General features: G+C 49.1%; 4 protein-coding genes across 4 annotated transcripts; 3 read left to right on the plus strand and 1 right to left on the minus strand.

Annotated features, from left to right (window-relative positions):
* Positions 1 to 2,678: 2,678 nt before the first annotated feature.
* On the plus strand, positions 2,679 to 6,224 carry LTR64_004375 (uncharacterized protein; the record flags this gene model as incomplete). The annotated part of the gene is made up of 2 exons (XM_064898722.1): positions 2,679 to 3,271; positions 3,299 to 6,224. The coding sequence occupies 2 exons, from the start codon at positions 2,679 to 2,681 to the stop codon at positions 6,222 to 6,224; spliced, it is 3,519 nt and encodes a 1,172-aa protein (XP_064754679.1).
* Positions 6,225 to 6,739: 515 nt separating this feature from the next.
* On the plus strand, positions 6,740 to 8,674 carry LAP2_1 (Leucyl aminopeptidase yscIV; the record flags this gene model as incomplete). Its single annotated transcript, XM_064898723.1, has 2 exons — positions 6,740 to 7,726; positions 7,793 to 8,674. The coding sequence occupies 2 exons, from the start codon at positions 6,740 to 6,742 to the stop codon at positions 8,672 to 8,674; spliced, it is 1,869 nt and encodes a 622-aa protein (XP_064754680.1).
* An 801-nt stretch (positions 8,675 to 9,475) lies between these two features.
* Positions 9,476 to 10,552, plus strand: LTR64_004377 (uncharacterized protein; the record flags this gene model as incomplete). The annotated part of the gene is made up of 2 exons (XM_064898724.1): positions 9,476 to 10,010; positions 10,140 to 10,552. 2 exons carry the CDS (start codon positions 9,476 to 9,478, stop codon positions 10,550 to 10,552), a joined length of 948 nt encoding a protein of 315 aa, XP_064754681.1.
* A 1,053-nt stretch (positions 10,553 to 11,605) lies between these two features.
* On the minus strand, positions 11,606 to 12,718 carry LTR64_004378 (uncharacterized protein; the record flags this gene model as incomplete). Its single annotated transcript, XM_064898725.1, has 2 exons — positions 11,606 to 11,627; positions 11,673 to 12,718. The coding sequence occupies 2 exons, from the start codon at positions 12,716 to 12,718 to the stop codon at positions 11,606 to 11,608; spliced, it is 1,068 nt and encodes a 355-aa protein (XP_064754682.1).
* Between the last annotated feature and the right edge of the window lie 219 nt (positions 12,719 to 12,937).

Consider the following 12,937-nt stretch of genomic DNA (forward strand, 5'->3'; position numbering starts at 1 on the left):
GCAAAGAAGAAGTGTATGCAGTTGGCCGGTCAACGATCGAGTCGATGTAGTGATCACTGCGAAAGTCGATGGGAGAGTAGCACAACGAAGTTCGTGCACCGTGGACCCAAGAGGATGGAGAGTCGAGGATGTTTCTACCGTTGCACTCGTGACTGGATAATCGCACTTCTAAAGACCTGCTCCTGCGTAGAGGCTCGCTGCTCGCGTAGCGTTGACAGTGAAGCTCAGGACTAGGAGACCTAGGAAGACGACAGGTTTCGAGTATATCGATGAGGACTGTGATGCAGCTAACAAAAGGACAGCCGGTTTTCAGGAGGTGGTCAAGGTTGCGGTGACACTAAGCAGTGTGTGTGTTGAGCCGTGTCGTTCCTGAGGATCTACGGATGTATGTAATATTCACCGCGGGAGAGAGGGGATGAAGTGTGGGAGCAAAGACGATGAATCTCAAGGGTTTCCGGGAGTGCTAAACCACGAAAGTGAACGTTTCTCTCCACCTAATCGGCTGGAAAGTGATCCATATCGTGAACCGCAAGAACGTGTCGAGGTAGACGGACGGGTCATTTCCAACTCTGGCATAGCTGGATTGCTTTTCTAGACCCAAGGGCTTCTCCATGTGCCAAGTAGAGCCGGATCGAGAGTGTGGCAGACAGGGACTAGCAATAATTTGGCTTGGGAGAGCCACTATTGCCGGGACAGCTTTGGAACGCGAAGGGAGAGGCTTGTGCCTGCAGCTTTTATAAAACATGGCTTGAAGTACGTTCGTATTGCTTTGCTCCGGACACCCAGCTACGACTCTACACCTATGAGCATAATAGAGATAATCTTTGTCACCCAAGAACCCAATGTCTTGCTCGATCTCATCTTCGTCAATCTGTCGGAAGCATAATCTTAACGCACGTTTGATCCCGATGACAAGGTGATCTGTGCCCTGTCTCGTGCGATCATACCTATGTGGACCACAGTAATCCACATGTCGTAATGCAGCTCAACATGTGGATAATCTACAGCTTATGCTAGACGAACGTCCAGCTAAGCGATGCCCTCAACCTACTCTAGCAGTGTCAGACACATTATAACGCATTCCAGACCGTGGTAGGAGTACACGTGAATGGCACGTTTGTCGGCTTCCACACAAACGATGAACGAACTTCGGCGAATATACACTGTGCTCGTTCGGAACACGAACCTTTCGTTGGCAAGGATGATCATGGCCACGAAGAATCTCGCGTGATGCTGGCGAGGGGTCCACCCTGCTGCAATGGCTCAGGCGAAGATGTGTATGTGCTGCAAGGTATCTAATGAGGCCTGGTGAAAAGCTGTGAGGATGAATGTCAGACACTTTGTAGAAAGTTCGAACTTGAAGCGAATGTAAACATGTAGATAGAGTTACAGTATTCAGGTCCTGCTAATCATACTAAAAACATGTGTGAACATCTGCTATAGTCACTGACATTTTGACGTGAGACTCTCGTAGCCACTTCAGACAAAGAATTGACATTGAGTAAGGATCACAGTGAATTTGATGGGGTATACATGAAGTCAACAATTGGTTTCACTCGAATTTCGACTTTCCGCACGGGCTCCGAGCTGAAAATCAAACACGTGGCTCGGCTCCGTACCAGGATGAACGGTGTTGAGCGACACATGGATTGACTGAGTTTACATCCCTTGCAGTACTCGTATGCATATTGCGGATCGTTTTGCGCATATCCCGCCGATGCGACGAATTTGTATCCCAAATACAGAGTGTGATCAGCATGCGGATATTGAGATCAAGATACTCTCACCTATCAGAGTGAAGTTGGGATCATCGGTCCAACCCTTGGGGGTTCACACATCAAACTGGCGATGATCTTTGACCCTGGTATCGCGTGGTCAATGGCAATGTTTTTTTCTGCCAAGCTGGCCGCTGGTCCGAAAATGCACCCAGCTGTACTCGTACTTGAAGTGGTCGGGACGTCGATCACGACCTCGAGAATGCTACTACGTCGTGGCAGTCGACTCGGAACAATCGACGAACATTGAAATGACACCCTCCGCCATGTCTTTGCCTGCGCACATGAGGCGACAGTTTCGGAACGGTCTGTTCCACAAGGCTTGATTGGTCGTTAAGACATGCCTGGAACGCCAACACTGGATCCCAATTCTAGAGTAGCAACTTGAATGGCTAACCACTACCGCGACCAAATCAGCTTCTCATCTTTCTTTCTATGTGTACTCAGCCTCTACGCTGAACAACCAATGCACTGAATGAATCCACCATCCGCAGCGCTTGCGCTTGTCGTGCTTCTCATCTCAACCCGCGTCTATAGCGACGAGTAATGCAAGCTGTACAGTATCTGGCCAACAACAGTTGGCGCGCTTCGCTTGAGACACGACCTCAATCTGTAACGAGGTTGTTCCAAGAAGTCAAGTGTTTTTATGTCGCAGCGCGTTTATGGAATTGCCAACCATGAACACTATCTCTTCTGTCATTCGCAACGAATTTCCTAGAGTTGTCCTTGAGCGTACTACCTTACTGTAGTTTCTGTACCATCGTCAATTACGATTGCAAATTCGAAGCTACTGACAGGGTTAGATTTCACTTAGTAGACTTTTACAGCAGCAAATTGTTCACTGGTTTATCGCCTAACTCACGAGGTCACGGTCAATGGTCGTTCGAAGGTGGACGTCCTAAGATGCAAGATGGGATACAACAATGGCATTCGAAGCAGATGGGAATGGGTATAGAAGTGAAGGGGCCACACTTACATCCACGTAACCCGTTCGAGTCCTCGAATCCTTCGACCTCCTCGATCAATGAGACAGACGACGGTAGCACAAGCGGTCAGGATGAGTTTCATCTCCAAAGATACAGTAGCAATGCAAAATACCAGCACCTTCGGCAGATCTCTCAACCAACCAGTAACGAGGAGAAGGACAAGAAGCCAGGTTTGGCCATTATCACGAACTTCGCGGGGCCAAAAATGCCCTTGAAATCAGAAGCGATTCGAATTAATAAAGTCTCCGCAAAACAAGTTCGAACAGATCGAAAAAACAAGGCTTTATCGATCGTCTCCCATAAAGCGACTCAATCTGCAGCTTCACTTCCTAGTGCGGATCATGCATCACCACGACTGGTCACTTCGGGTCTGAAAAAGTTGCAGCTGCTCTCGAAAGCTCCTAAGCATCAGACACAAGAGTCCGACGCAAAAGCTGTCATACATAAAAGCAAATCTAGAATAACGCAGAGGATCCCAATAGGCATTGCCATCCCGGCTCAAGACGCTGTGTTAGTAGAACAGAACATGATTGACAGCGCTCTCGCTACCGCAACACCATTGACACCCGCCATAGTTGTCACACCGGCAGGAGACAGACCATCTATAGCGAAGCGGCGAAGAAGCACCACAGGCACACGCAGGCATGCGCTTGTGAGGAATCTCTCAGCTTTCTCAAAGGTCAAAGAGACGAGCGTGGTAGATGACGGGTCTCCTCTCACTACAACAATCGCTGGAACCACCAAAGAAATGTCGCAGAAATCGCCAGACACGGTCGTGCCATATAGTGCAGATACCGACCGACCCCAGTCACAGGGCTGGTGGAATTTGATGCTGTCGCCACTCTTACGCGCAGGCTCGCTTGCTAGCAGAAAAGGACTGCCACAGTCGGATACTCCTCCTGTGCCTCCAGTACCATTTCCTTCTACAAAGGTCGACTCACCATTGTTGTCTGCTGGAAGTGATCCTTCTTTTCTGGTATCACAGAACGACATCTCGCCAGATACACCTCGTCGGCAGGGTCTTGCCAGAACACCAGGAAGCACATGGTCTCGTTGGACAGAATGGGAGGAGGAGCGCGAGGCCAACGCGAGGAACAATTCGCCTATCAATACCAAGGACGGAGATGGAGTTGATATGTTTCCAGTAGGTGACAGTGGTCCTACGCCTGGACCAGCGCGTATAGGGCTAGCTGCCGAGTACTTTCACGCTTGTGCTGTGGAGCAGGCGACGGGCAGGCCATATTTCGAATGTGTCAACCATAACTGTGCGGAACGTCTGCCCAAGCTGAAGTCAATCCATGACACCGCAGATTTCCAAGCTACTCTGGCTAGTCCTTTTCACAGCCCAAATGTGCAGACTCGCGCCATAGATGGCGATAGCGCTACAAACCCTACAGCTCGTCCACTCGAGAAAGGATCAGTGGGCGCCCGCAAGTCATCAACTACAGCAACGCCCTCGATTCCTGGTTCAGCCCGCATCGTAGACACTGAAAAAGACAAAGAGCCAGCTTCCAGTGGGACACCAGATGCCGACACAAAGATTTCGAGACTCCTTACAGAAGACGAAGCACGTAAAGCGAGTGTATCCTCTTTAGACCAAACAAAGACTCGAGAGCAGACTACCTCTCCATCAATAGCAGCAACGGCCGATAAGGACTTACATAGTGCCGCACCTACTCCACTCGCACCACAGATTGTCGAGTTGAGAGTAGCTCACAGTCTCGACACAACATTGCCAACCTCGCAGCACACACCAGAGAAAGCACCCGCATTCACAAACGACGCAGGGCCCGTCGTCTCACCTGGGCCAATGTCGCCTGCGGGTCAGAAGTCGACTGTGCCTTCAGGAGCTATTCCTCTGTCTGAGATCGAACCTAAAGAGAAATCCAATACATCATTCGTCGTTCACACTCAAGTATATCCAGGGAATTTACCAGGCAGACCAGCGTTCATCACTTCAGAAACCGAATACCCACCCCTGCTCGACAGAGTAAAGACCGTGCCCATCACTATAACAGAGATTGGCAGAGACAGCCGAAGACTAAGTATTGAGGAGCGCAGACAGAGGTACGAAAAGGAAGATGCTACTGCTAAACAGATAGGAGGATTGTGGCGAGGCCGTGGCTGTTTGCCAAACAATGGTTGTACGGGACGTGGCGGCTCTGACCGGCGAGTAAAGAGGAGATGGATTTTTGGAATCTGCCTGTCAATTCTTGCAATTGTCACTGTCAGCATCATTCTTGCTGTGACCTTGACTAGAAGGGGAGATGGCACACCAGTCGACAGTTCGTGGCTTAACTTGACAGGCTTCCCACCAATACCCATCGGCATCTTGACAATTGCAGCACCGAACCTGGTAGCTCAGGAGAAGCAGTGTGTCGCGCCGACCACTATGTGGTCTTGCTCAGTACCTAAGGATGATAGGGATCAGATTGGCTCAAACGGGTCTGATCAGCCGAACTTCCGATTTGAGGTCAAATTCAGAAACGGCACTGTACCCTCGAACATGACTGTCCCACTATCTGGGATAAAAATGGACATGGCGAAAACCTCCAACGACCCCTTCACTAATGATCTCTTTGTCGCTAATCCTGCTCCGCCAAACCAACCCGATCAGCTGTTCATGGGTCAATCAACAGACAACATCACAACACCATTCGACGGGGCGGACACGCCTTTTTACATCACCTTCATGAGTGCGTTTCCAGAAGTTCCGACCAGCTTCAACACGATAAATTCGAAACGTCTCACCAGAGGACAATCAAATTCTACTCTCGGCATTATTCCAGCACCAGCTGTGGCCGACGATGGTTCAGCAGCACCGGCTTCGCTGCTGCCAACAAGGCCTTTCCCAATCTCTCAGCCGATACGATTGTACAATAGAGGGCTGCAGGATGAGCACTATGGGTTCTATATGTATTACGATAAAACGATCTATCTCTCAAACTTTCGCATTGATGGTGAATCTCCAGCCACTGGTAGCAGCGAGCCAGCAGAAGCTGACCAAAACGGTGGATGCCTGAAATCGCAAGCTAATGCTGTATGCACATTCGCGCAGACAAGATTTCTTTTCAAGATCTTCACAAACCCAGCTTTCGGAGCAGGCCTACTTCCCTCGTCCATCAACCTCAATGCTACACATCCCGACGATCAGAAAAAGACCAGCCCTACGTCTTCGGCAACGAATTTCGAAAGACCAGGGTCGTTTCCATACCCTGCATCAATCGTCTTGGACAGACATGGTGGCGATCTGGACAGTAAAGCAGTATACTGTTATGGTATGGAAAATGGCGAAATTCTGAGCAACAAGAAGGTGCTCAGTGGTGAGCTTCGATCTGTTGGGGGTCAGCTGGTAAATGCTGCACCAACACTTTCTGGCGACAATAGCAGCTTCAACACGACCGCTGGTGGTATTGATGGAGGAACAGGCGGGTGTAATTGTAACTGGCAAAACTGGCAATAAAATAGCCTATAGACGTACATAGTAGTAATATTTGTGTCTAGCATACATCAAGACACACATAATCATATTCCTCTTTCCGTAATGATGTGCGTATTGTATTTAAAATGACATGATAAGGGCTACATCACACGAACGGCGGCCTATGTAGGCCATGTTCGGGTGCATCAGTGCCCGAAGCAGGACCGAAACGATAGCGACAAATAGGCATGAATGTGAAAAGAATCACGATACGGATATCTATGAACGGCTAGACACAAATAGGACTAGTCTACCAAGCAGTGTTTACTAGCGAGAGGTACTTCTGGGAACACTCCCTCGTACATTCTTCTTGTCGCCATTTTCACCACGCCTTTCTATTGATCTCTATCGGTTTGGAAGACGACCACAACTGCGCCTGTCTTCAACGTTACTGCATGCTGCCGCTTGCTTTCTCCACGTTGAGACAAACCCGAAATCGTATTGCCCCCAGGTTCTCGTTTCAAGCAACACGAACTGCTAAGCCTTTCACGACCACAATGGCTGACACAATCATACATACCCCGAGAGACCCAAATACATTGTCAAACTACAACAATTGGAGAACGACCCGAACAGCTGTTTCGATTGACATTCTTTTCGATGAGCAAATCCTAAAAGGGAAAGTGACCCACACACTAAAATCGATCACTAATGCAGAAACAAAGGAGATCCTGCTCGACAGCAGTCACGTTCAGGTCGACAACGTGGAAGTCAATGGCAAGAAGCATAAGTTCGAGCTTGGTCCTCGTCTTGAGCCGTACGGTAGTGCTCTGAAGATATATCTCGACGACGGAGTTCCAAACGACACAGAGGTCGATGTTTGTATAGACTTCGCTACCACCGCGGCATGTACAGCTCTCCAATGGATGACACCTGCTCAGACGTCCAACAAGCGCCATCCGTACATGTTCAGCCAAGCGCAGGCTATCCACGCTCGTTCGATATTTCCAAATATTGATACCCCGGACGTGAAAGCGCCATTCGACTTTACCATCCGCTCACCACTTCCCGTTGTTGCTTCTGGTATTCCAGCAGAGTCAAATCCGAAGCAGGCCTCAGCAGATGGAGAGCTTGAGACGTATCGTTTTACACAACCAGTACCGATACCATCCTATCTCTTTGCAATTGCAAGCGGTGATATCGCATTCGCTCCCATAGGTCCAAGAAGTACGGTCGCGACAGGCCCAGATGAGCTTGCAGGCTGTAAGTGGGAGCTACAGAATGACACCGAAAAGCAGCTGAAGGCCGCTGAATCGCTTGTGTTTCCGTATAAATGGGGACAGTACAATGTTTTGGTGCTACCCCCCTCGTTTCCTTATGGCGGCATGGAGAACCCCATCTACACATTTGCCACGCCTACGATCATATCTGGCGACCGGCAAAACGTTGATGTCGTTGCTCACGAACTGAGTCATAGCTGGTCTGGCAATTTGGTTTCAAATGCTAGTTGGGAACACTTCTGGCTTAATGAGGGGTGGACCACGGTATGTACATGATCTCGAATCTGGTTCGCATGTGGTTGTTGCTAGGATTGAACTAACAAACAACAGTATCTTGAGCGCCGCATACAAGCGATTATCCACGGCGGTGACAAATGGCGCGACTTCAGTGCCATCATCGGCTGGTCAGCGCTCACCGACTCAATCAGAAACTTTGGTGAAACACACGAATTCACGAAGCTCATTGTCGACCTGAAAGGTAAAGACCCGGACGATGCATTCTCCAGTGTCCCATACGAAAAGGGATTTGTCTTCTTGTATTACATCGAGAAATTGATTGGGCAGGATCAATTCGACAAATTTATTCCTCACTATTTCGAGACATGGAGCATGAAGTCTCTCGACAGCTACGATTTCAAAACGACACTGCTAGATTTCTTCCAGTACGATAAAGCAACCTCGCAGAAGCTCGAGAACATTGATTGGGACACATGGTTCTATAAGCCGGGATATCCACCAAAGCCTGATTATGACACGTCCCTCGTGGATGAGGTCTATGCCCTAGCAGACCAATGGCAGCGCTTTACGAAAGATCAAAATTCCGATTTTACGCCCAAACCCTCTGACATCCAGGGGTGGTCTGCTAATCAACTTGTGGTCTTGCTGGAACGGATGCTCCTGTTCCCGCAACCACTGCCTGTTGAACATGCGAGATACCTCGGGAGTACGTACTCGCTGCGGGAGAGTCAGAACGTGGAGGTCTCCTCAAGATACTACCAAGTCGCACTCTTGAGTGGTGATACTAGCATCAAAGGTCATGTTGTAGATATGCTTGGAAAGGTGGGAAGAATGAAGTTTGTCAGACCATTGTATCGACATCTGATTATCATGGACGTCGAGCTAGCTACGGAGACGTTTGAGAAGAACAAGGATTTCTACCATCCTATTTGCCGAGCAATGGTTAAGAAAATGTTGATGGGAGACAAGTCATGAGGTAGAATGTAGCTAGCAAAGATGAAGACAGTGCGTATTATAGCTGTCTAGCCAATCGATAAGTTGATGAACGGTGCAAGTCGATGTGAGCGCTTACGGAGTATGCACTGCGTAAGAGCCACTTCTATAGCAGTCTGCAGCGGGCAGGAACGAAACCCCCCGCCTGAAATCGATAGCAGCCTCCAAAGCTTGGCCCAAGTTTTCTCAAATCCGAAATCAATGACTGCTCACCGACCAACGGCTCATGTACGACGGAGGACCCATTTATTTGTTGCAGCAATTACAATGAGGCGAACGAACTGGGACTTGATTCCGTAACAAAGACAAATCTACAGAGTGACAGACATAATTTGAGCGCCTCTGAGGTCAGCTGCATGACACGCATAATTTTAACACGCGCCATACACATTTCCATGCTGATCCGTGGATCTAGACTTTGACCTGTTTCCACTATCCCACTTGCTATCTAACGATCATCACGAGTACTCGACACGTCCTCTGTCCATTCGTGCTCGAGCAGTGGCGTCTTTGTCCACGATTAACAACAGAAGAGCCACATCCGTCGACAGTTTAGCTTGGTAGCAATCTCCAATCAAGGCAACCAAGTCTTGCTGCGCCTGAACTGCCGCCCGACGAAAAGTATGCGACAATCGTGAGAGTCGAGGGCACATCTTATAGCCGCAGAAGATGATGTGGGTAAACGATTGGGTTGACGAAAATAGTTGCGAACGGCAGCCTTGCCTGATCACACGAAAACAAAGAGTTGGGAATACCTGAAGAAGCAGCAAAGTCGACTTCACAATGGGAAGTCCTCAGTCAGAGTCGCAGGAAGCAAAGGACAGTGTTGGCCCTCCTCCTCCGCCTCCCGAACCATCGAACGATGCAGGCATTGTGCCATCTATCAAGAGTCCTGACCTCGAGGGCATCGATCATCTCACTCCTGAGAATGTTGATATCTTTACACTCGACCCTGTCGCCGCTCTGAAGCTACTGTGCAGGGGCACTCAGCTCCTCGTGGACATGACTGGTGATGTCCCACCAACACCAGCGATTAGAAGCCCCGAAGTACCGCTGCCCTCATTCACGAGCGATAAGCCTGTAGCCGTACCGAGAAAGCAAGCTCTCCAAGCCTCTGGTTTCTCTTCACACAATGGGCAAGAGCACATCGATGGGGTGCCTTTTCAGCGCACACCTATCGGTTCACCAGAAGCACATATACACGAGCCCATTGTACACGGCACCACTTCTCAGCCTGCCACAGTGCAGTATGCTGCTCTCGTGCGGAAATTCTATTCAAAGCGGCCCCCACCTATTTCGCTCGAAGACTACCTATCACGTATGCACAAATACTGTCCCATGTCCACTGCGGTATACCTTGCGACTTCGTATTACATCACACATCTTGCAATCAAAGAAAAAATCTGTCCAGTCACGCCTCGCAACGCTCACAGGTTACTGCTTGCAGGATTAAGAATAGCTATGAAAGCTTTGGAGGATTTGAGCTGGCCACATGGTCGCTTTGCAAAAGTTGGAGGCATATCTGAACCTGAGCTGGCTCGTCTCGAGATCGGCTTTTGCTTCTTAATGGACTTTGGTTTGAAAGTTGACCCTGGCATGCTCATGGAAGAAGCCCAGCATCTTGTCCGAACAAGCAACAGCAGCGCCATTGATGAACACGATCTCAATGCGACTGGCTTCTCTCTGACCTTACCAATCACTCCCAAGAAGGCCTCTACGGCTTCAGATCGTGAGAACAGAAGTGGCGACGCTTCAGGCACGACATCTCCTCGATCCACTGCGGAGAAACGGAAGGCTAGCTCAAGCTTGCCAATGCGTCCAATGCAGCATGTCGGGCAAGGTATTGGGATCGCGGGATAGTCTTCAGGGACATAGTTAGGAAAGCGAAGGTATATGACGTGGTCGGGGAGTACAGACAGCCTGATTGTGTGGCTATTCTATCTCATTTTGCACAGCAGCACGCCAACTATTTTCCTTGGAGATTTTTAGGACTCCGGTGTTAGCACAGGTGTTTTTAGGCAGGTAATCTTACATGGTTTTCTTCTCCTCTTCGAACATATGGTTTTTGGAGGAAAGGGTTCGGACCTCTCACGATTTATAACGTAACAACACAAGCATGGAGTCCGCACGATCATCGCTCTTAAGAAGCTGAAAAAGACGGTCTAGGCAGCATAATTCCAGGTTCACTCAATTCATTCCATCACGCAAGCTAAAGAATTAAAAGTGCATTGGGAGCAAACCTCTGTTCACTTAGGTGAACAAGGGTAAAAGTCGATTGTTAGCACAGGCTTCCGTATACAGGCTATACGATCATATCATAGTTCTTGACAATTTCCTCCCACTCGTAACCCATCTTTCGAAGTCACTGAAAGCGGAAGGATCTGCGACAAACAAGGCAGCACCATTTGATCAATTCACCTTTTTTGGCCCCCCCTTTCATCGTTCATTGTCGCCTAACAGTAGTCCAGCTCGTATTTCGTTCTTGTCACAAAGAGGACTCAACCAGTACATTACTCCAGATTTTTGGGGGAAAGAACTCGAATTCGCATTGATGCAAAGTGAAGTTATCATTGTATGTTATCCTTTACCCTGAAACCAACTCCCTCTAACGCCACCTGTTTCACCTCAGGCTCTGTGCCGGCCTGAGATATGATTCTTGGTTGGGTATCTAGATTGAAGACATGAAACAGAAAACGCCTCCTTTGCCCTGTGTTGTATTTCGCCATCAAACCGCCCTTTGAAGTAGATACCTCGAACTCCTGAAAGTGAAAATTTACAAACCTGGTTGATAATCCTAAACTCCTTCCCAACCTTTCCCGGTTGCCGTGAGGCTCCTTGTATCTATATTTGTGTTTATGTGCGATGTGTCTTGTGTGTCTAAAACGTATGTAGGCAATTACCAGTGGCCGACACTCATTTGTAGAAGCTATCACGCCTGGATCGGTCTCTGTCTCGATTGCTTCTGCTCGTATAGCCATACCGGGTATCAGTGGCGAGTCGCCTATCCTCGTCGTTGTGGGTTGGTACGCGGCTTTCGTCGTAGTCTCGCTGTGCTTCAAAAATAGCCTGCATGGAGGGGCTTGTGGAGGCGAGGATATTCGGTGATTTGGTGGCAGAGGTCATTGTGGTCTGGCCATAGCCTGTAGTCGCGAGAGTGCCTGCACCTCGTCTCGTTGCTGGCTTTCTGTCCTCCTGACTGACGAGAGGAGGCAGTGTTGGTCGACGTCTGGATGGTTGGATGGGACTTGTGCTTGCCTCAATCTGTTCCCATTGCTGTTTGGCGAGGATCTCTTCGCGACGTCTGGCTTCCTCTCTGCGCACCTTGAGCTCATCCTCAATTTCTTTCCGCTCAAGCTTGCGTTCGGCTTTTCGTCTCTTCCGCTCAGCGTCAGCCACTTGATCTTCAAGAAGTTGCGACTGCAACGTCACGGCTCGGAGGCGAGACTCGAGCTCGTTGACACGAGATGCGTTTAGAATACGAGCATCCTCTTCTTGCTTCGCTGCAGTGTAGTTGTACCGAGCTGTATCGGTTTCTTCCGCAAGAGCTTTTTGCAGCACCCTGGAAGTTTCTTTGACTGCCTTGTATTTATTTCTGTAAGGTTCTGCCAGCCGTTCTGGTGCTTCTTGAACATAATCCGCATTCTTAGGAGAGCCTGAGGAGCGACTGACGTAGCGGATAGGCTTGCCGTCTTTGGTAGAGTAGATGACCTTGCACAGCTTGCCGTCAATCATCTCATGCGCGGTCCTATTACCCGAATGTTTTGCACTTTGAGGATTGCGAGGATATTGATCTGGTGAACGGTCTTCAACCGACCACGGAGAGGAGATCCCGGAACCATAACCAGTGTCAAAAGAGTTATGAGGCTTGTGAGTTTTGTGAGTTTTGTGAGTTTTGACGTGCAGTTTAGGTGACGGCTTGTCCTTGCTCGATTTTGTCTCCTTCTGTATCCTTTCATCTTCCGGAGGAAGCACTTCAGGGAGCGGAACATATTTTGGCCTAAAAGCTGGAGAATCTGTTGGCGACATTTCGACAGCTGATACGAGTTGTGGCGCAACGGTTCGCCGTGGTGGAGGGGATGGAGTAGGTACTCTGTTCGTATGACGACGAGGCAATGCTGAACGTCCTACGCGTTCTTTATGTCTGTGACAGACAACACTTTGAAAGACAACCGTTTGTCTTCGACGTCGATGGATACCGTGTACCTTGGGCTTGGGCGTGAGCTCGTGGGTAGTAAAGTTATGGTT

The sequence above is a fragment of the Lithohypha guttulata genome, assembly GCF_036872675.1.
Source record: "Lithohypha guttulata strain CCFEE 5908 chromosome Unknown scaffold_3, whole genome shotgun sequence".
NCBI classification, from domain to species: domain Eukaryota; kingdom Fungi; phylum Ascomycota; class Eurotiomycetes; order Chaetothyriales; family Trichomeriaceae; genus Lithohypha; species Lithohypha guttulata.